The sequence below is a fragment of the Microcaecilia unicolor genome, chromosome 1 (genome assembly GCF_901765095.1).
Source record: "Microcaecilia unicolor chromosome 1, aMicUni1.1, whole genome shotgun sequence".
NCBI lineage: Eukaryota > Metazoa > Chordata > Amphibia > Gymnophiona > Siphonopidae > Microcaecilia > Microcaecilia unicolor.
The window spans coordinates 432,377,061-432,398,307 of NC_044031.1; the positions used below are offsets into that span (position 1 = coordinate 432,377,061).

Genomic DNA, 21,247 nt, shown 5'->3' on the forward strand with positions numbered 1-21,247 from the left:
ATCCTCTCCAATCACTCGCTCAGGATAAATCTTTCAGTTTCAGGGTAACCCAACCATTGATGACAATACTAAAGATCCACCCAATGGTCATCTTTTACTATTCCAGCTTATTCTGTTTTACAGAAGATGCTATCTTCTTTAAAGCCCCCGTCATGGGTTCTTGATGCTATTCCTGTATCTTGGATTAAATCAACCCATCAGGGCCTTTTTCCATTTCTCTGTATGATAATTCAACAAAGTCTGTCTTTGAGGTGAATTTTCTCATTTATGAAAGAATGCCATAGTTCAACCAATATTGAAAAAAAATCTACTTTGAATGCTTCTGTTCCCTCAAACTATCGTCCAGTTTCAAAACTGTGCCTTATTTCAAAGCTCCTAAAAAAGATTGTCTTTGAGCAACTTTCCACCCATGTCAAGAACTCAGCCATCCTACACCCGAGACAGGTACATTTTCATTAAGCCCATAGCACTGAGACTGTGCTCACTGCTCTTGTCAGTGACCTGCACCAGATTTTAGACGACAGTAATACTGCATTAATCGTGTCACTCAATCTATTGGAGGCCTTCAATTTAGTGAACCATTCACTCCTTCTCTCCTGTTTGGCTCAAATTGGTCTTAGCAGGACTGTGATCAACTGGTTAACATCATTTCTACAAGATCGTTCTTTCCTGTATCATTTCATTCCCAAATTTCTGGTTCTCGTAAACTTCTGTTTGGTGTCCTATAAGGGTCTCCACTCTACTTTTTAACATTTTCCTCAGCCCCCTTACTATCCTTATCCAGAACTACATCATTAAATTGCTTCTTTATGCAGCTGACATTTTGGATTTCCCTGTTTCACCCTTTAACATTATACTCAAACCACTCTACCAATGCCTCACATCACTTTCCTCCTGGTTATGTGAACATAAGCTTGTGCTTAATCCAAACAAAGCAGTGACATGTTAGATAACTTGAGACATTACCACAATCCTCAACCATTCCAGTGTTTTTTGATCTACCTGTTCAGCCTGTCTCATCTTTCCATTATTTGGGCATTCTCCTAGATTCTAACCTTAATTTTTAAGCCCAAGTTTCTGCACTTGTAAAAATCTTTTTTTCATTTTTACATTTAGAAAGCTCCATTCTTTTCAAGGAGTTTTAGACCCAGCTACTTTTCATTTAGCAGTTCAGGCTTTATTGATCTCATGACTACACTACTGTAATATTGTGTATGCAGGTATTTCTTCTTCTCAAGAAAAATGATTACAAACCCTTCATATATGACTGCTAGACTGATTTGTCATGCCAAGAAATATGACCATATGACCCCTCTGTTTCTTAAGGTTCATTAGTTGCCGATACACTACTGGGTACTTTTCAAGATTTTGTGCATTACACATAAAGTTTACCACACTGGTCATCCTTCCTACCTTCACTCTTAGCAATACCATATACACCCACTTGATCTCTACAATCTCTAGGTACAGTCTTGTTCTACTGGACCCTAGATCTGCTCATTATGAAACCACAAGAAACTCAGCTTTTTTTTTTCTAGCCCCCAAACTTTGGAATAGCTTACCATTACATATCCAAATTGAGACCTCAATCCTAACTTTTAAAAAAGTACTTAAATCCCATTTTTTTGAAATTAGCCTTTGAACCTAGCTAAGAATTTTCAGACGAACCGGGTAGGTGTGTTGCCTGTGAGAGTTAATAAAAATGAAATGACTTATGCTTTGCTGGTCTTGTACAGCGCTGCGTACATCTAGTAGCGCTATAGAAATGATAAGTAGTAGTAGTACTTGTACACATGGAGTCTTCTTTCCTGTCAATATTGAGACTATAACCTGAAAATAATGATACCCCCCATTCAGGAGGGGAATATTAGAAGTTAAACGTTAGTATGGAAAACAAGATAAAAACACTTGTCTGCCCTATCTGTTGAAATGCTGAACTGACAGCTTCAGGCCTGCTTAGTAAGCAATGTTCTTACCAGATACTGGAAATTACCATTAGCCACAGACATGTGTGAAAGAGAACAGGGAACTGAAAGCGATGTATGCCTTTAGCCTGCATGTCTGAGAACACAAGGGCAGTATGAAATAATGTATGCTAGTTGCAAAGGAGTTCTTCTTTTGTATTACAATTAGATTATTTACCGGAATGGTTCATGGCTGCTGAACTTTGTCCTGAACCCTCTTTAACTTGCTGATGGTAAGCAGAATATAACCTAGTCAATGATTTTTGTATCCTGTGATTTATGATATAAACCCGTTGACCTGTAACTCACGATTTAATACTTTTTGCCAATAAAAAAGAACAGACAGTTACACTGCAGTGTGGCCTGAGACTTTTTCCCAAAGAGAGTGAGTGAGTGCGAGAGAGTGAGTAAGTGTGTAGATAGCAATCAGTTAACTGAGATGTTACCACATTCCTCAATCATTCCACTGTTGTTTCATCTACCTATTCAGCCCATCTCATTCTCCCACATTCTAACCTTAATTTTCAAGTTTCTGCACTTGTAAAAATCTTTGTTTGTTTTTTTACACTTACAAAGCTCCATTCTCTTCAAGGAGTTTTAGACCCAGCTACTCTTCATTTGCTAATTCAGCCTTTATTGATCTCAAAACTAGACTACTGTAACATCGTGTTTGCAGATTACAAACCCTTCATAATATGGCTGCTAAACTGATTTGCTATGTCAAAAAATATGACCATATCACCCCTCTGTTTCGTAAGCTTCATTGGTTGCTGATACACTACTGGGTACTTTTCAAGACGTGCATAACGCATAAAGTTTACCACACTGGTCATCCTTCCTACCTTTACTCTTAATACCATATACACTCACTTGATCTCTATGGTCTCTGATAACAGTCTTGTTTTACCAGGCCCTAGATCTGCTCATTAACAGACTCCGCTTTTTTCTAGCCTCCAAACTTTGGAATAGCTTACCATTACATATCTGAATTGAGACCTCATTCCTTACTTTTAAAAAAGCAAATCCCAATTTTTTAAATTAGCCTTTGAACCTAGCTAAGAGGCCCTTTTACTAAGCTGTGTAGGCACCTACGTGTGCCAATTCGGAACTACCGCCCGGCTACTGCATGGCCCCGGCAGTAATTTCATTTTTTATACACATCCACTACACGTGCATACTACTAACCGGGCTGTAATCGGCATTGTATGCACGCAATTACCGCTCAGTTAATGTGTGAGACCTTACAACTAAGTTAATGAGTGGCTATCAGGTCTCAGGCCCAAAATGGACGCGTGACAATTTTTATTTTGCCGCATGTCCATTTTCAGCCAAAAACAAAACCCTTTTTTGCAGGCGTACTGAAAAACGGACCTGCGCGTGTCCAATATACACGTCTACAACAGCAAAGGCCATTTTTCGGTGCACCTTAGTAAAAGGACCCCTAAGTGATTTTCGGACAAACCAGGTAGTTGTGTTGCCTATGAGAGTTAATGAAAATTTGATGACTTACACAAGGAGTCTTCTTTCCTGTCAATTTTGGTATTCTTTTCTATATGTACATATGTTTTTAGATAATTGTAAACCGCCTTCACACAATGGAACAGATTTAAGCAGTATAATAATTTCAGACTAAACCATTTTGGAATAATCCCTAACCATTCTATTTCTTTTTCTGGCAGCTGTAGCATATTGGTATGAAAAATTCAATATATTGTCCACAGTATCTTGGGTGGTGACTCCTAACCCAGGACTCAGCAATCTGCAGCTGGGATTATTTTTTCCTATGTGCATCACTTTGTATTTGGCCACAATAAATTCCATTTGCCATTTAGATGTCCAATCTCCTAGTTTCACAGAATCTCTTTCTTCAAATCCTTGCAATCCTCAGCAATTTTAACAACTTTGAATAATATTGTATCATTAGCAAATTTTATCATCTAATTTATCACTCCTATCTCCAGATCATTTATGAATATAATAAACAGCATAGGTCCCAGTAGAGATTCTTGGGGCACTCCATAAGTGAGCCTTTTCCATGTGGATAATTGAACATTCAGTCCTACTTTGTATTCTTTTAACCAGCTTGCAATCCACAAAAGGGCACAGCTTCCTATCCCATGATGCTCTAACTTCCTAAGAAGTGTCTCATGAAGGACTTTGTCAAATGCCTTCAGAAAATCCAAAGATACAGTATCAACCAGTTCAGTACTATCCACTTGTTTGTTTGGACCTTTCAAAAAAAAAAATCTAATAATTTGGTAAGGCAAGATTTGCCACTGCTGAACCCATATTGACTCATTCCCATTAAAACTGTGTCTATCTATATGATAGGTGTACAACCACGGTCCCGGAAGGCCACAACCCAGTCGGATTTTCAAGATTTCCACAATGAATATGCATGAGATCTGTTTGTATACAATTTAAACAGTACATGAAAATCAATCTCATGCATATTCATTGAGGAAATCTTGAAAAGCCAACTTGTGGCCCTTGGAGGACCATGGTTGCCCACCCCTGTTCTACAAGGTCAATAATTTCGTTTTTTTAGTATGCCTTCAACCATTTTGCCTGGCATCAACATCAGACTCATTGAACAATCCAGAATTTCCCAACCTTCTGCGATGCCTCCTGAGAAAGAGCATCATATTTTTCCTTGAAGAGGACCGCTTTCTCTTCTAGAGTAGCAGAATCCTCCCCGGTACATTCAGAGTCACTCCTTCGATAGAGAGGAAAATGCTGAACAGGATTTAAAAACAAGAATAAGAAGTCAATCATGACAGCCTACATATAAAGCTGTTGCCCTATGAAAAAAAGAGAACTACTATATAAAACTACATTTCCACCCTCTCACCTGTAGGAGGATTGGTGCTGATGCAGGAGTCTGTTCAACATTACTACATTCTTTACCAAGATGGTTTTGGTCACTCTGCAAAAATTAAGACAATAAAACTCAGTCCTGTAACAGGGCAGCTTCACCTCCTTCTCAAACTTATAAGGCATGTGAGAGAAGATATCTACAATGAACCAGAATGAGTAAAAGTGGACTGTCACACAGCCTTTGCTCCCCTCCTATGTTTGAGGAAAATCTTTCTTTCAGAGAAAGAAACTGGAAGTAAAATAACTCATAAAATTAGCAGGCCATGTTTCTGGCAAGGGACACAATGATGAACAAAAAGAGTGTCATGCATATTCCTTTAAAAAAAATTTACAAAAACATATTTTTACTATTCTATATACATTCAATTACAAAAATGTTTTAAATACAAAAATAGATTACCCACATATGCTCCCAAAAACAAAAAGCAATGGGAAATCCAAAAATGTCTTTCCACTTGTATCTGAATGTTGTTAGTGCTCATGATGTTCTTAATCTTTCTACATGGCTCATCACAAGGAAAGGTCCTCTTTCTCTTGTGCTATTCTTCAGTCAAACAATTCACCATAAAAAAGGTATCAAATGCATCATTTCAAATGCCCCAATACTATCTATATTCCAACCAAAAAAAAAAATAATAATAATCCACAACTGCACTGGAGAAACTCCCAAATCGGAGAGCTTGCAACTGGCCAATACTGCAAAAGGTGATTCACATTTTCCAGCAATCAGATGTATATACAAACCTGAAATATTTTTCAAGGGGATAGAGTTAGTATTTGTGCACAGTACAATTAATAATATGAAATTCTACCTTTCTGGAGCAATTCAGCATGCGAGACAGGTGGATGAGCGTCTCCTCAGTTGCTTTACACATAAGACATCCATCTCCTTCCAGGGCAACACTGTTCACCAGCACAAAACTGAAAAGGAAAGAGTTTTCAGGGTATTTCAGTGAATCTGGAGAGACTAAATTCCTCTCTTAGGAGGTGATAAATATAATAATATCCAGCAGGGTAAATATAATAATAACCAGCATTCAGACAGAAACTTTCTTGCATCTAAAGAGCCTCCACTATCTTTATTTCTGTCCCTAGACTGGCCCTCTAGTAAAAGAAAGGGTAACAAAATATTGAGACATGTTTATCACCATCTGAAAACTATCTAAACTTGTGTGCATGGATAGCTGACTTGTAGAATTTTGTGATTAAAAAGTAAACACTATTTCTTAGCGTCAGCTTCACTGTTCTGAGCCAATGGGTGTTATCCCTTTCTACCAGCAGGTTAAAGTACAGAAAACTGAATTTTGCCAGTGACATCACCAGCATAGGAAGATGCTCCCGGGAACAATCCAATATTTTTCTCTATCTTCAGCAAGTGGTAATTGTACTGACAGTGTTCCTTCTCTGGCCTAGCTCCCCACTCTGCTGGCCACGGCCAAACAGCGTAGTCGAGCCTAACAGCCGCTTCTAGGTCACAATCTCAGTACCGTACCTGGTTGAGCTTGGCTCCGCAGCCACCAGTCACACTTGCTAACATCATTGTGTGAGGCTCTGGCTCACTCCTGCAAAGCCTTGCCTGAGGGGTGTGGTTCCCCATCCTCCCACCCATCTTGCCTGTTCACCCTGTTTGGGTGTATTCCCCACAAGCTCTACCTGTAGCTCCCAGGTTTTCCAAAACTGCTCACTTCGGCAGCACATATACCCAAACAAATAAATAATAATAATTCAATTGGCCTGGCTAGCTTCATGCCCTTTGTCAGGGGCTACTACTATTGTAAAGTACTAAGTAGGGAACTTTCCTCTAGGTGCACCCAGAGAGCCAGGGACAGCAAAGATACTGGAGCCCCAGGCCAAAGTAGGCTGCAGCAGTCAGGCAGGCCAGCACGCATATCTGCCATGGGGTGGCGCATGCTGACCGCACACGCTGCGCAGTCTTTAGAGCCAGCATCTGAGGAGGGGTAAGGTAAAATTATGTATCATACCTGATAATTTTCTTTCCATTAATCATAGCTGATCAATCCATAGACTGGTGGGTTGTGTCCATCTACCAGCAGGTGGAGATAGAGAGCAATCCTTTTGCCTCCCTATATGTGGTCATGTGCTGCCGGAAACTCCTCAGTATGTCGATATCCAAGCTCCATCCGCAGGACTCAGCACTTAGAGAATTACACCCACGAAGGGACACTCTGCCCAGCTCACCACCGCCGAAACGGGGGAGGGGAATTAACCCAGCTCATCCCCACACAAGTGGGGGAGGGGAATCCGTCCAGCTCATCCCCGCGGAGCGGGGGAGGGACACCACACCCGCCGATGCGGGGGGATCTGGCTTATCCTGCAACCGCAACCTCGGGAGGAGCTGACTGACCCTAACACCGCCGAAGCGGGAGGGGTACAAAACTGCCCTACTGTCGCACGAAGCGGGAGGGAGCGCCGGCAGAATTTAAGTCTCAATCCAGCCCCGTAAAATGGAGGGGAGAGGAATGCAGCAGCTCACTGTAACACAAACTCGTCTCAACTCTTGAAGAATTCATTGAAAAACTTGAACACGAAGTCCTCCTGAACAGGAACTGAAGACTAAACTTGAACCTGAAATGCAACCAGAATATAAACAGTACAGATATCTGGGAGGGGCTACGGATTGATCAGCTATGATTAATGGAAAGAAAATTATCAGGTATGATACATAATTTTACCTTCCATATCATCATGCTGATCAATCCATAGACTGGTGGGATGTACCGAAGCAGTACTCACCCAGGGCGGGACATTGAAATCCCTGACCGCAACACTGAAGCTCCAAACCGGGCCTCCGCCCGAGCAGCCACAGCCAAGCAGTAATGCCTGGAGAAGGTATGGGCCGAAGCCCAAGTTGCCGCCTTGCAAATCTCTTCCAAGGAGACGGACCCGGCCTCTGCCATCGAGGCCGCCTGAGCTCTAGTGGAGTGAGCCTTCAGCTGGATAGGCGGCACCTTCCCCGCGGCCACATAAGCCGCTGCAATGGCTTCCTTGACCCATCTTGCCACTATAGGCTTAGCAGCCTGCAGACCCTTACGCGGACCTGCAAACAGGACAAATAGATGATCCGATTTCCGGAAATCATTGGTCACTTCCAAGTATCTGATGATGACACGTCTCACATCCAGATATTTGAGAGCAGAGTATTCCTCTGGGTAGTCCTCCCTACGAAAGGAAGGGAGACAGAGCTGCTGATTCACATGGAAGCGAGAAACAATCTTGGGCAGGAAGGAAGGCACTGTGCGAATAGTCACTCCTGCCTCAGTGAACTGCAGAAAAGGCTCTCTACATGACAGCGCCTGGAGCTCGGAAACTCTTCTGGCTGAAGTGATAGCCACCAAAAAGACTGCTTTCAACGTCAGGTCTTTCAGAGATGCCCTCGACAAGGGTTCAAAAGGCGGCTTCTGCAATGCTCTTAGCACCAGGTTGAGATTCCACGCAGGCACCACTGAGTGCAGAGGAGGGCGCAGGTGATTAACTCCCTTGAGAAAGCGCACCACATCTGGCTGCGAAGCCAGGGAAACACCCTTCAGGCGGCCCCTGAAGCAAGCCAGAGCCGCTACCTGGACTTTAAGGGAACTGAGCGACAGGCCTTTCTCCAGACCTTCTTGCAGGAACGCCAACACTGAAGAAATTGGAGCAGTGAAGGGAGAAAGTGAGCCTGCTTCACACCACGCTGCAAAGATACGCCAAACCCTGGTGTAAGCAGTAGAAGTAGAGCGCTTCCTCGCTCTCAGCATAGTGGCGATGACCTTGTCTGAGAAGCCCTTCTTTCTCAGACGCTGCCGCTCAATAGCCAGGCCGTAAGACCAAAGGGGGAGGGATCCTCCATCACCACGGGACCCTGATGTAACAGGCCCTGCTCCACTGGCAGCCGCAGAGGATCGTCGACTGAGAGCCTGATCAAGTCCGCATACCAGGGACGTCTGGGCCAGTCCGGACCCACCAGGATTATCCGGCCCGGATGCTTTGCCACCCGGTCTAGCACCCTGCCCAACATGGGCCAGGGCGGGAACACATAGAGAAGCTCTTGTGTCGGCCACTGTTGGAGAAGAGCATCTACTCCCAGGGATCGAGGGTCCCGTCCTCTGCTGAAAAAGCGCGGCACTTGGCAATTGGCCGATGACTCCATCAGATCTAGGCTCGGCTGGCCCCAGCGCTTCGTGATGTCCAAGAACGCCTGAGCAGATAGCTGCCACTCTCCGGGCTCCAAGGTATGGCGACTGAGAAAGTCCGCCTTGACATTCATGACTCCGGCAATGTGGGCCGCTGACAGCTGTTCCAGGTTCGCTTCCGCCCACTGGCATAGATTCATGGCCTCCTTGGCTAGAGGGGCGCTCTTGGTACCTCCCTGGCGGTTGACATAGGCCACAGCCGTGGCATTGTCCGACAGGACCCGTACTGGCTTCAACGCCAGTACTGGGATGAACTCCAAAAGCGCCAACCGAATGGCTGAGTTCCAGGAGGTTGATAGACCACTTTGCCTCTGCAGGAGACCAGAGCCCCTGCACTGTCCTTCCCAAGCAGTGGGCTCCCCAGCCCGACAAAGAGGCGTCCGTCGTGACGACAATCCACTCCGGGGTCACCAGAGGCATTCCTGCAGACAACTTGTCTGTCTGCATCCACCAGCTCAGCGCCTTGCGCACTGCTGGGTCCAAGGGAAGGCGCACAGCATAATCCTCCGACATCAGAGTCCAGCGCTGCAGCAGAGAGTGTTGTAGTGGTCTCATATGAGCCCTGGCCCAGGGCCCTACTTCCATCGTGGCCATCATAGAGCCCAACAGCTGCACATAGTCCCAAGCCCGAAGAGGAGAGGCTACTAGGAACTGGTCCACCTGAGCCTGAAGCTTGACAATCCGATTGTCTGGCAGGAACACTATGCCCACTTGGGTGTCGAATCGAACTCCCAGATACTCCAGGGACTGAGTCGGGTGCAGCTGGCTCTTCTCCCAGCTGATGATCCACCCCAGGGAGCTCAAAAGAGCAACCACCCGGTCCACAGCTTTGCCGCACTCTGCATAAGAGGGGGCTCGGATCAACCAGTCGTCCAGATAAGGATGGACTTGTACTCCTTCCTTTCGCAGGAAGGCCGCGATGACCACCATTACTTTGGAGAAGGTCCGCGGAGCAGTAGCCAACCCGAAAGGGAGGGCTCTGAACTGGAAGTGTCGGCCCAGGACTGCAAAACGCAGAAAGCGTTGATGAGGAGGCCAGATGGGAATATGCAGGTACGCTTCCTTGATGTCCAAGGAAGCCAAGAACTCTCCTGCCTTCACTGCCGCTATAACAGAGCGGAGAGTCTCCATGCAAAAGTGCCGCACTTTCAAGGCCCGATTGACCCCTTTGAGGTCGAGGATAGGCCGGACAGAACCTCCTTTCTTTGGTACCACAAAGTAAATGGAGTAACGTCCCTTGCCAGTCTGATTTTCTGGCACCGGAACGACCGCACCCAGGCGGATCAGGTTGTCCAAGGTCTGCTGCACTGCCACAGCTTTGACCGGAGACTTGCAGGGAGAGAGTACAAACCCGTCTCTTAAGGGTCGGCAGAACTCTAACTTGTAGCCGTCTCTGATGACTTCCAAGACCCAAGCGTCTGAAGTTACTTTGGTCCACTCGCCCAGAAACGAGGACAGGCGTCCTCCAATCTGCACTGGGCCATGGACCAGTACCCCGTCATTGGGTACGAGACCCTGGGGGAGGACCGGAGGGCGTACCTCCGGGACGGCGGTCTCTGCGAAAGGAATGCTGCTTGGGGGAGAAGTTCCTTTTGAAGGAAGAGGGGGCAGAGGAGCCCGACTTGCCCGGGCGGTACCGACAGGCTTCTTGAAACCGTCCTCTGGAGATACCGGGACGAGCACTGGCCCGAGCCCTGACCTCTGGTAACCTCTTGCCCTTAGACGTGCCGAGATCGGTCACGATTTTGTCCAGCTCGACCCCAAAGAGCAGCTTGCCTTTAAAAGGCAACTTAGCCAGGCGGGACTTAGAGGCGTGGTCCGCAGACCAATGTTTCAGCCAAAGCCAGCGCCGCGCAGAGACTGTCTGAGCCATGCCTTTAGCCGAGGCTCTCAAGACATCATACAGTAAGTCTGCCAAATAAGCCAAGCCCGATTCCAGGGCCGGCCAGTCAGCCCTCAAGGAAGGATCCGAGGGGGAAGCCCGCTGCACCATCGTCAGGCACGCCCTGGCCACATAGGAGCCGCAAACTGAGGCCTGCAAACTTAAGGCAGCCGCCTCGAAGGACGACCTTAAAGCCGCTTCCAATCTTCTGTCTTGGGCGTCTTTTAGGGCCGTGCCACCTTCCACCAGCAACGCCGTCTTCTTAGTCACCGCAGTGATTAAAGAATCCATGGTAGGCCAAAGAAAGGCCTCACGTTCACTTTCAGGCAAAGGATAGAGGCGGGACATAGCCCTAGCCACTTTGAGGCTCGCTTCCGGGACATCCCATTGAGCCGAAATTAAGGTGTGCATGGCATCATGCACGTGGAAGGTTCTAGGCGGGCGCTTCGTCCCCAGCATAATGGCAGAGCCAACAGGGGCTGAGGGAGAGACGTCCTCTGGCGAGGAAATCTTCAAAATGCTCATGGCCTGCAGTAACAGGTTGGGCAAATCCTCTGAGCGAAAGATCCGCGCTGCAGAGGGGTCATCCGCTCCATCCGAGCGGGAATCCGTCTCCTCCAAGGAATCCCCAAAGGACCGTTGGGAGAACTCAGATACGCTGCCCTCATCTACATCAGAGGAAACAGCGTCCTCTAAGGCCTGGGAATCCACCCGAGGGCGTTTACTTCCGGGGGCCTCAACCCTGTTATCGGACAAGGGAGAAGGGGCAGCGTTTTGCATAAGGAAAGCCTGATGCAGCAGCAAAATAAACTCGGGGGAGAAACCCCCCAGACTGTGTATTTCAGCAGCCCGGGCCACAGCCCTAGACGCACCCTCAACCGACGCTCGCAAGAGCGGGGGAGAGACATGCTGCGCATCCAAGATGGCGTCCGGCGCGACACTCCGCGAAGGAGCCGCGCGGGAAGAACGGCGCTTAACTTTAGCCGCTTTTTTGCCGTTGCCCAAATCAAGGGCGGCCATGGCATGAACGTCTCCCAGCTCAAGGGCGGCCCAAGAAGCCGTCTGAGCAGAGTGGCCGGCCAAGATGGCGGAGGCGAGCAGCGGGGGATGGGCGTTTATGGCGGGAAAAACCGCCGCGCCGGAGGAAGACCCGGGACACTGACCGGCCTCCAAACTGACACCCAACAAGGGCGAATCAGACTTTAAAACCCCCGCATCCCCGCTAGAAGCGCACACGCGGTCCGGGGAGCGATTCTTCGTGCCCTCGCCCTCCGACGCCATAGGCCATGTGGAGATCAATCGGGGAACCCCCTGCCCGCTATAAAAAGGTAAAAATTACCTGCTTCTCGCTCCGAGCTGTAACGACCTGGTGTCCCAGTGAGTAGCTGCAATAAACGTCGAAATAAACGCCCTTAAGGACGTCCAAAATTTTTTTTTTTTTTTTTTTTTTAACGGAGCCAGCGGGAGGGGGGAGAAAAGGAGGGACCTGGCGCCACCAGGTTTGCACTTGCTCAAGAAGAGCCCTCAACCCCAGGCACTCAACAAAACCTAAAAATTAGGCTTGGAGGCCTAGCCAGAGCTGCTGCTGTGTGTGACCACCACCTGCTGAGATAGAGAACATACTGAGGAGTTTCCGGCAGCACATGATCACATATAGGGAGGCAAAAGGATTGCTCTCTATCTCCACCTGCTGGTAGATGGACACAACCCACCAGTCTATGGATTGATCAGCATGATGATATGGAAAGGAATATTTTTATAGTGAAACTGGAAGATGTAGTTAGTCAAATTGATAAGGTAAAGAGTGTTTCGTAATAGATGCCTACCTCAGAAGTCATATGGTGCGATATCAATTGCGTTCAATTCTGGTCACCATATCTCAAAAAAGATATAGCGAAATTAGAAAAGGTTCAAAGAAGAGAGACCAAAATGATACAGGGGATGGAACTACTCCCATATGAGGAAAGGCTAAAGAGGACAAGGTAGATATGTTTGAGCTCTCAAGAGTCGGGAACGATGGCCCCTCCACAAAAATTTAGTAACCATTTTATACAAAGTCCGTTCTTCCTGCTGAGTTAGAAACAAGAGAAGCATTTGTAATTTGTACATCCATATAGGAACAAGAATCATATTATACAAGGCTACTCGGCCCATTAAAGAAAGAGTTAAATCTTGACACATTTGGAGGATCGATTTCGTAGAAGTCCAGAGAGGTTCAAGATTAACTCTAAGCAATTGTGATAGATTAGAGGGAATGAGGATACCTAAATATTTCAACTGGCCATCCGCCCACTGTAAAGGGAATAGTCCCTCCCAGGAAGTCCATACGGTTAACGGAATCGGAAGCGCAATGGATTTTTGTAGATTTAGACTAAAATAGAATTCAAATTCCTGAATGGTTCCCAACAGATATAGCAAAGAATGTTGCGGGTCAGTCAGCGTAAGTAGAAGATCATCCGCGAACACCAGAACTTTAATAGAGAGGTGGGGAACAGTTATGCCCGCGATGTCTGGGTCACGGAGAATAGTATGAAGAAGAGGTTCCTGATAGAGTAAAAACAGTAAGGGCGAGATAGGGCAAGCCTGTCTCGTACCCCAAGCCCACGAAAAGAAAGGTGATCTCATGCCATTGACCACTATGGCCGCTTGAGGAGAGGTATAGATTGCCAGCAGTGCTTGTAGAAACCACCCCGAAACATCTATATATCTCAATATCGAGAAGAGATAGTCCCAGTTCAAAAGTCAAATGCTTTTTCAGCATCTAGACTAACCAAGAGGAGTGGCTCCTCAGAAAATTGACTCTGTGCTACTGCCAACGATGCTCGCCTCACATTCTGAATGGAATGGCGACCTCATACAAACCCAACCTGATGGTCCCCCCCACCAAGCGGACAATAAGGGCAGGGCCAGGCAGTCTGCCAATATATGGGCTAATAATTTAACGTCAATGTTTAACAGAAATATAGGCCTATAGGAGGAAGGATAATCCGGCACCCTGCCTGGTTTTGGGACAAGGGGAATAAGGGCCTCATTAGTCTAAAGGGGAAAAGCCTCCTGCAATATTACTGCATCTTAGTAAAGTATGAGAGGGGCGCATATTTGTGGAGCAAGTATTGAAATACTAGTCATGGAGGTAATACAATGGACAATATGCTGATCCACATTCTCAACACCTCAGGTTGCCCAGCCTCAGCCCAGGGAGATTAACTATAGGGACCACCAAAGTGTTCTAGGATCAAAAGAGGATAAAAAGGCAATAATGGAAATAACATCATAACTAGCCAAGAAATCTTAATCTTACAGAACTCTATGGGTCAATACACCAGCAATAAAATTACTAATATGACCCAGTTCCCCCCACCCTCCCTTGAAACACTCTCATCCATTTCCAAAACACAGACTCCACCCATTCATACAACTCTGCCATACCCCTAAATATAGGCAAGAATAGCGAGTCACTTAAGTGCTAAAGGGTACCCCTTCCCCAATTTGTAGATGAGAATAACTATTAGTAAGGTTACAAAGCTCTAAGCATCAGTATCAATACGGCTGATAAGAGTATCTTAATTCCAAAAGGAACATTATAATATGGTATCAGATGTTTCCAGTTCAAGCAACGGTGCGAAATAGATTACTGATTGTGGCTAATGCACTTAGAAGATCTGCAGCGATATAGATACCAGACAATTCATGTCAGATCAGTTCAACCCTCTGTATCTGATGTTCCTGATTGTTGTGCAGACACGGCCCGATTGAGCCAGTCATAAGCAGCTTCTGGAGTAGAATAGGAAATCCACTGTCCTTGTACATATACTTTCAACGTGGCTGGATATTGTAGCATAAACAGATATTGCTTTTCAGCCAATTTGGTGCATACAGAGGAAAAAGCTTGTCTGCATGTAGTAAGCGCTGAAGAGTAATCTTGAAAACATCATACTTAATTCCTTCTTGACGGCTTATGTATAGACAAAGGATTTCAGCCTTTTGGGAATATCTATAAAATTTAGCCAAGACAATGCGTGGACGCAGGTCTCTGGAGTGGCCAACTCTCTTGGCTCTAACCCTCGACTTCTCTTCACCACATTGAACTGTCTCCTGAAGGTGCCCCCTCCCCCAACTCCCCCTTCATTATCTCCTCAGACCCTTGCTGAATTCTTTCACGACAAGGTTCAAAAGATAAACCTTGCTTTCTCTACTTCACCACCTCTCCCTCCACTAGTCCGTTCCCCTCTCTCTCCTTCCCCTCATTCCTTTTCCTCCTTTCCTGAAGTTACTATAGAGGAAACTACACTTATCCTTTCTTCCTCAAAATGTACCACCTGTTCCTCTGATCCCATTCCCACCCACCTTCTTAATGCCATCTCACCTGCTCTTATTCCTTTTATCTGTCACATTCTCAACCTCTCACTTTCCACTGCAACTGTCCCTACTGCCTTTAAACATGCTGTGGTCACACCTCTCCTTAAGAAGCCTTCACTCGACCCTACTTGTCCCTCTAATTACTGACCCATCCCCCTCCTCCCTTTTCTCTCCAAATTACTTGAGCGTGCTGTTCACCATCGCTGCCTTGACTTTCTCTCCTCACATTCTATTCTTGACCCACTACAATCTGGTTTTCGCCCTCTCCACTCAACCGAAACTGCACTAACTAAAGTCTCCAATGACCTATTACTGGCTAAATCCAGAGGTCAATATTCCATCCTCATTCTTCTTGATCTTTCCGCTGCTTTTGACACTGTCGATCACAGCATACTTCTCGATACCCTGTCCTCACTTGGATTCCAGGGCTCTGTCCTTTCCTGGTTCTCTTCCTACCTCTCCCTCCGCACCTTTAGTGTTCACTCTGGTGGATCCTCTTCTACTTCTATCCCTCTGCCTGTCAACGTACCTCAGGGTTCTGTTCTTGGTCCCCTCCTCTTTTCTATCTACACTTCTTTCCTTGGTTCATTAATCTCATCCCATGGCTTTTCCTACCATCTCTATGCTGATGACTCCCAAATCTACCTTTCTACCCCTGATCTCTCACCTTGCATCCAAACCAAAGTTTCAGCGTGCTTGTCTGACATTGCTGTCTGGATGTCTCAATGCCACCTGAAATTAAACATGACCAAAACCGAGCTTCTCATATTTCCCCCCAAACCCACCTCCCCACTCCACCCATTTTCTATTTCTGTTGATGGCTCTCTCATTCTCCCTGTCTCCTCAGCTCGAAACCTTGGGGTCATCTTTGACTCTTCTCTCTCCTTCTCTGCTCATATCCAGCAGATCGCCAAGACCTGTCTTTTCTTTCTTTACAACATCCATAAAATCCACCCCTTTCTTTCCGAGCACTCTACCAAAACCCTCATCCACACCCTTGTCACCTCTCGTTTAGACTACTGCAATCTGCTTCTTGCTGGCCTCCCACTTAGTCACCTCTCCCCTCTCCAATCGGTTCAAAACTCTGCTGCCCGTCTCGTCTTCCACCAGGGTCGCTTTACTCATACTACCCCTCTCCTCAAGTCGCTTCACTGGCTCCCTATCCGTTTTCACATCCTGTTCAAACTCCTTCTACTAATCTATAAATGTACTCACTCTGCTGCTCCCCAGTATCTCTCCACACTCGTCCTTCCCTACACCCCTTCCCGTGCACTCCGCTCCATGGATAAATCCTTCTTATCTGTTCCCTTCTCCACTACTGCCAACGCCAGACTTCGCGCCTTCTGTCTCGCTGCACCCTACGCCTGGAATAAACTTCCTGAGCCCCTACATCTTGCCCCATCCTTGGCCACCTTTAAATCTAGACTGAAATCCCACCTCTTTAACATTGCTTTTGACTCGTAACCACTTGTATCCACTCGCCTCCACCTACCCTCCTCTCCTCCTTCCTGTACACATTAATTGATTTGATTGGCTTACTTTATTTTTTGTCTATTAGATTGTAAGCTCTTTGAGCAGGGACTGTCTTCTATGTTTGTGCAGCGTTGCGTACGCCTTGTAGCGCTATAGAAATGCTAAATAGTAGTAGTAGTGGCGTTGTCCCACACTGTGGGCTCTATCTAGATGAATGATGCCATTTTCTGCCACTTCAGGAAACATCATCACTAACCAGGTTACCAGTAGTTGCGCAAGTTTGTGATCCAGCACTGCTTCTGGCAAACCTACAAACCGAAGGTCATCTAATTTTTGTTGATATTCCTGTATGGAACACTCCAGTTGGGTCAATGCTGCTTCCTGGGCCTGTTGAGCATCTTCATCTCAGCTACTCTAGTCTCCAACTCTCCAGTACGCCTGGAAATTTCTGAGGTAAGTTCTGTAAGCCCCGACAGTTGATCCATCAGTTGATTAAAGCGTGGATCCAATGCTTTAATCCAAATTTCTGTAAGGTCTGGAATCAAGGAGTCCGGAGATTTGTGTGACTGCGGTGGGGATGTTGGGGAAGCTGCCATATTGGCTACATGGGCTCGACTGTGTTCCTCCTTCTTACATGGCAGTTTTGCAGAAGCCATGTTTAAACGTGTAATATATTTGTCCATAGACAAGTAGCCAGATTTCACCAATACGTTCTGATAGCAATCGTAGTGAAAACAGCCCAATGAAAGCCGATTAGGGAAGGGGACCCAAGCAGCTCACAGAAGACACATCTTCAGCCGCTTGCAGCATCACATGACCTCTTGGGAACCCTTTTTAACAATTGGTGTTACATTGGCCACAATCCAATCTTTAGGTACCATAGACATTTCTAATGATAGATTACAAATTACTAATAGAATATCTGAAATTTCATTGTTGAGTTCTTTCAGTACTCTAAGGTTTATACCATCTAGATAAGTAATTTGTCCCTCTTGCCAATTTGCATCATTCAAGTTCACTTAGATTTTGTTTTAGTTCCTCTAAATCACCACCATTAAATACTATCTCTAGCATAATTAGATCACTTACATATTCTTTACTAAATACTAAATTAATGATTTGCTTCAGTCTCTCACCTATGGCCTTGTCATTCCTGGGTACCTATTCTTATACTCTTTGATCATCTAGTGGTCCAGCTGACTTCCCTCATAGGCTTCTTGTTTCAAATGTATGTGAGTTTTTATTATGAGTTTTTGCCTCTACGTCGAGCTTCTTTTCAATTCTTTTTTTTTTTTTTTGCTTCCTGATCAGTGCTTTACATCAAACTCGTTCCTGCTTGAAGATGTCTGTATGCTTTTCTTTACCTTACAGAGATGACTGGGTCTGTCAAACTGACAGTTTCTATTGCCAATAACCCTTGCCATAATTCTGATAAGAGAACCGACTGAAAATAACAAGATAAAACATAAGGAATGCCAAGCCACATGCAAAGCGGAGATAAGGAGGGCAAAAAAGGACTTTGAAAAAAATTAGCATTAGAAGCGAAAATACATAGTAAAACTTTTTTTTAGATACATCAAAAGCAGGAAGCCAGTTAAAGAATTGGTTGGGCCGCTAGACGAAAATGGTGTTAAAGGGGCGATCAGGGAAGACCGAGCCTTAGCGGAGAAATTAAATGAATTCTTTGCTTCGGTCTTCACAGAGGAGGATTTGGGAGGGACACCGGTGCCGGAAAACATATTTGAAGCGGGCGAGTCGGAGAAACTAAACGAATTCTCTGTAAACTTAGGATGTAATGGGTCAGTTCTGCAAACTGAAGAGTAGTATATCACCAGGACCTGATGGTATTCATCCCAGAGTATTAATAGAACTGAAAAATTAACTTGTAGAACTACTGTTAGTAATATGCAATCTATCCCTAAAATCGAGTGTGGTACCGGAAGACTGGAGGGTAGCCAATGTTACGCCGATTTTTTGAAAAGGTTCCAGAGGAGATCCAGGAAATTATAGACCGGTGAGTCTGACGTCGGTACCGGGCAAAATGGTAGAGGCTATTATCAAGAATAAAATTACAGAGCACGTACAAAAACATGGGCTGATGAGACAAAGTCAGCACTGATTTAGTGAAGGGAAGTCTTGCCTCACCAATCTACTGCATTTTTTTGAGGGGGTGAACAAACATGTGGACATTGTGGAGTCGGTGGATATTGTGTATCTGGATTTTCAAAAGGCGTTTGACAAAGTGCCTCATGAAAGACTCCTGAGGAAACTGGAGAGTCATGGGATCGGAGGTAGGGTATTACTATGGATTAAGAGCTGGTTGAAAGATAGGAAGCAAAGAGTAGGGTTAAATGGTCAGTATTCTCAGTGGAGAAGGGTAGTTAGTGGGGTCCCGCAGGGGTCTATGTTGGGACCGCTGCTTTTTAACATATTTATAAATGGCCTAGACATAGGAGTAACTAGTGAGGTAATTAAATTCGCAGATGACAAAAAATTATTCAGGGTCGTCAAGTCGCAGGAGGAGTGTGAAAGATTACAGGAGGACTCGCGAGACTGGGGGATTGGGCGTCCAAGTGGCAGATGAAGTTCAATGTTGACAAGTGCAAAGTGATGCATGTGGGTAAGAGGAACCCGAATTACAGCTATGTCGTGCAAGGTTCCGCATTAGGAGTTACGGACCTAGAACGGGATCTGGGATTCATCGTCGATAAGACGTTAAAAATGTCTGCCCAGTGTGCTACCGCAGCTAAAAAAGCGCACAGAATGTTGATTATTATTAGGAAAGGGATGGAAAACAAACACGAGGATGTTATAATGCCATTGTATCGCTCCATGGTGCAACCGCACCTCGAGTATTGTGTCCAATTCTGGTCGCCGCATCTCAAAAAAGATATAAAGGAATTAGAAAAGGTACAGAGAAGGGCGACGAAAATGATAAAGGGAATGGAACGACTTCCCTATGAGGAAAGGCTGAGAAGGTTAGGGCTCTTCAGCTTGGAGAAAAGGTGGCTGAGGGGTGATATGATAGAAGTCTACAAGATAATGAGCAGAGCGGACAGATGTGAAGCGTTTGTTTACACTTTCAAACAACAACAAAACCAGGGGACACAAGATGAAGCTAGAATATGGTAGATTTAAAACAAATAGGAGAAAGTTTTTCTTTACTCAGCGTGTAGTTAGACTCTGGAACTCGTTGCTGGAGAATGTAGTGACAGCAGCTGGCCTTACGGAATTTAAAGGGGGTTTGGACAGATTCCTGAGGGAAAAGTCCATTGAACATTATTAATTTTTTTTTTTTTTTTGGGAGGGGGGGGGGGGGTTACCGGGTTCTTGAAGCCTGGATTGGCCGCTGTCGGAGACAGGATGCTGGGCTTGATGGACCCTTGGTCTTTTCCCAGTATGGCGGTGCTTATGTACTTATGATAACATGTTGGGCAGTGGCACAGAAACATGCACATCACTGCTGTATGCAGAAATGACAGGGGTCCATGCTGTGGGCAAGATGTGCAGAAGTGTTTTTCAGTTTGCCCATTTTCACATTTAAGTACATTTGTCTAAAGACATTATTGGGACACTTCCTTAATTATAAATTGTTGTTGTTGAAGTATTTTAAACTAGCAAGATGTGGAACCCAGCAGGATGAGATTTCTGCCAGCTGGGAGACCCTTTTGGTTAAAATCCTGTGCCCATGCTGACTTCATACATTTCAAATTCTTGCTGACCTTCTTCCACTCTGCTCTTTCATTTGCCAAACAGGACTACTACATCCACTTGACAAACTCTCTTGGCTCAAACCCTTGATGTCTCTTTGCCACATTGAACTCTCTCCTCAAAGTGCCTTCACCTCCAACCCCACCCACTCACTTGGCTGAGTACTTTCATGACAAGGTTCTTTGATCCTGGCAGCCTGGGTTTGATTCCCACTGCAGCTCCTTGTAAACTTGGGCAAGTCACCTAACCCTCCATTGCCCCAGGTACAAAAACCTTAGATTGTGAGCCCCCTAGGGACAGAGAAAGTACCTGTATATATAATGTGTACAGAGCTGCGTTCATCTAATAGTGCTATAGAAATGATTAGTAGTAGTAGTAGTAAGGTTCACAAGATTAATCTTGAGTTCTCAACCAAGTCACCTTCTCCTTTCCTTCCCCCAGTCCATTCTGTCAAACCTCCTTCAACCCCTGCCTTCTTTGCTTCTTTTTCTTAAATCACTGAAGAGGAAACTGCACATTTTCTTCCTCCTCCAAATTGACTACCTGTTGCTCTGATCCTTTTCCCACCAATCTACTCAGCAGTATCTCTCTTACTGTCATTGTTGTCTGTCATATCCTCAATCTTGTCAATCCTATCTGTCATATCCTCAATCTTTCACTTTCCACTGTTACTGATGCCTTCAAACATGCCATAGTTACACCACTCATCAAAAAAACTTAATTAGGTCTTTCCTGCCCCACTACTGCTCCATCTCCCTCCTCCCTTTCTTATCCAAGCTACTTGAACATGC

The 21,247-nt window shown here is 45.5% G+C and overlaps 1 protein-coding gene across 1 annotated transcript in view; it reads right to left on the reverse strand.

Annotated features, from left to right (window-relative positions):
* MPPE1 (metallophosphoesterase 1) overlaps positions 1-21,247 on the reverse strand; it is a 71,038-nt gene that overhangs the window by 18,150 nt on the left and 31,641 nt on the right. Inside the window, exons 5-7 of the mRNA XM_030212281.1 lie at positions 5,654-5,762; positions 4,816-4,890; positions 4,578-4,700 (exon numbers count right to left, since the gene is read on the reverse strand). Of these exons, the coding sequence (XP_030068141.1) occupies positions 4,578-4,700; positions 4,816-4,890; positions 5,654-5,762 (307 nt within the window). The remainder of the gene's footprint in view (positions 1-4,577; positions 4,701-4,815; positions 4,891-5,653; positions 5,763-21,247) is intronic.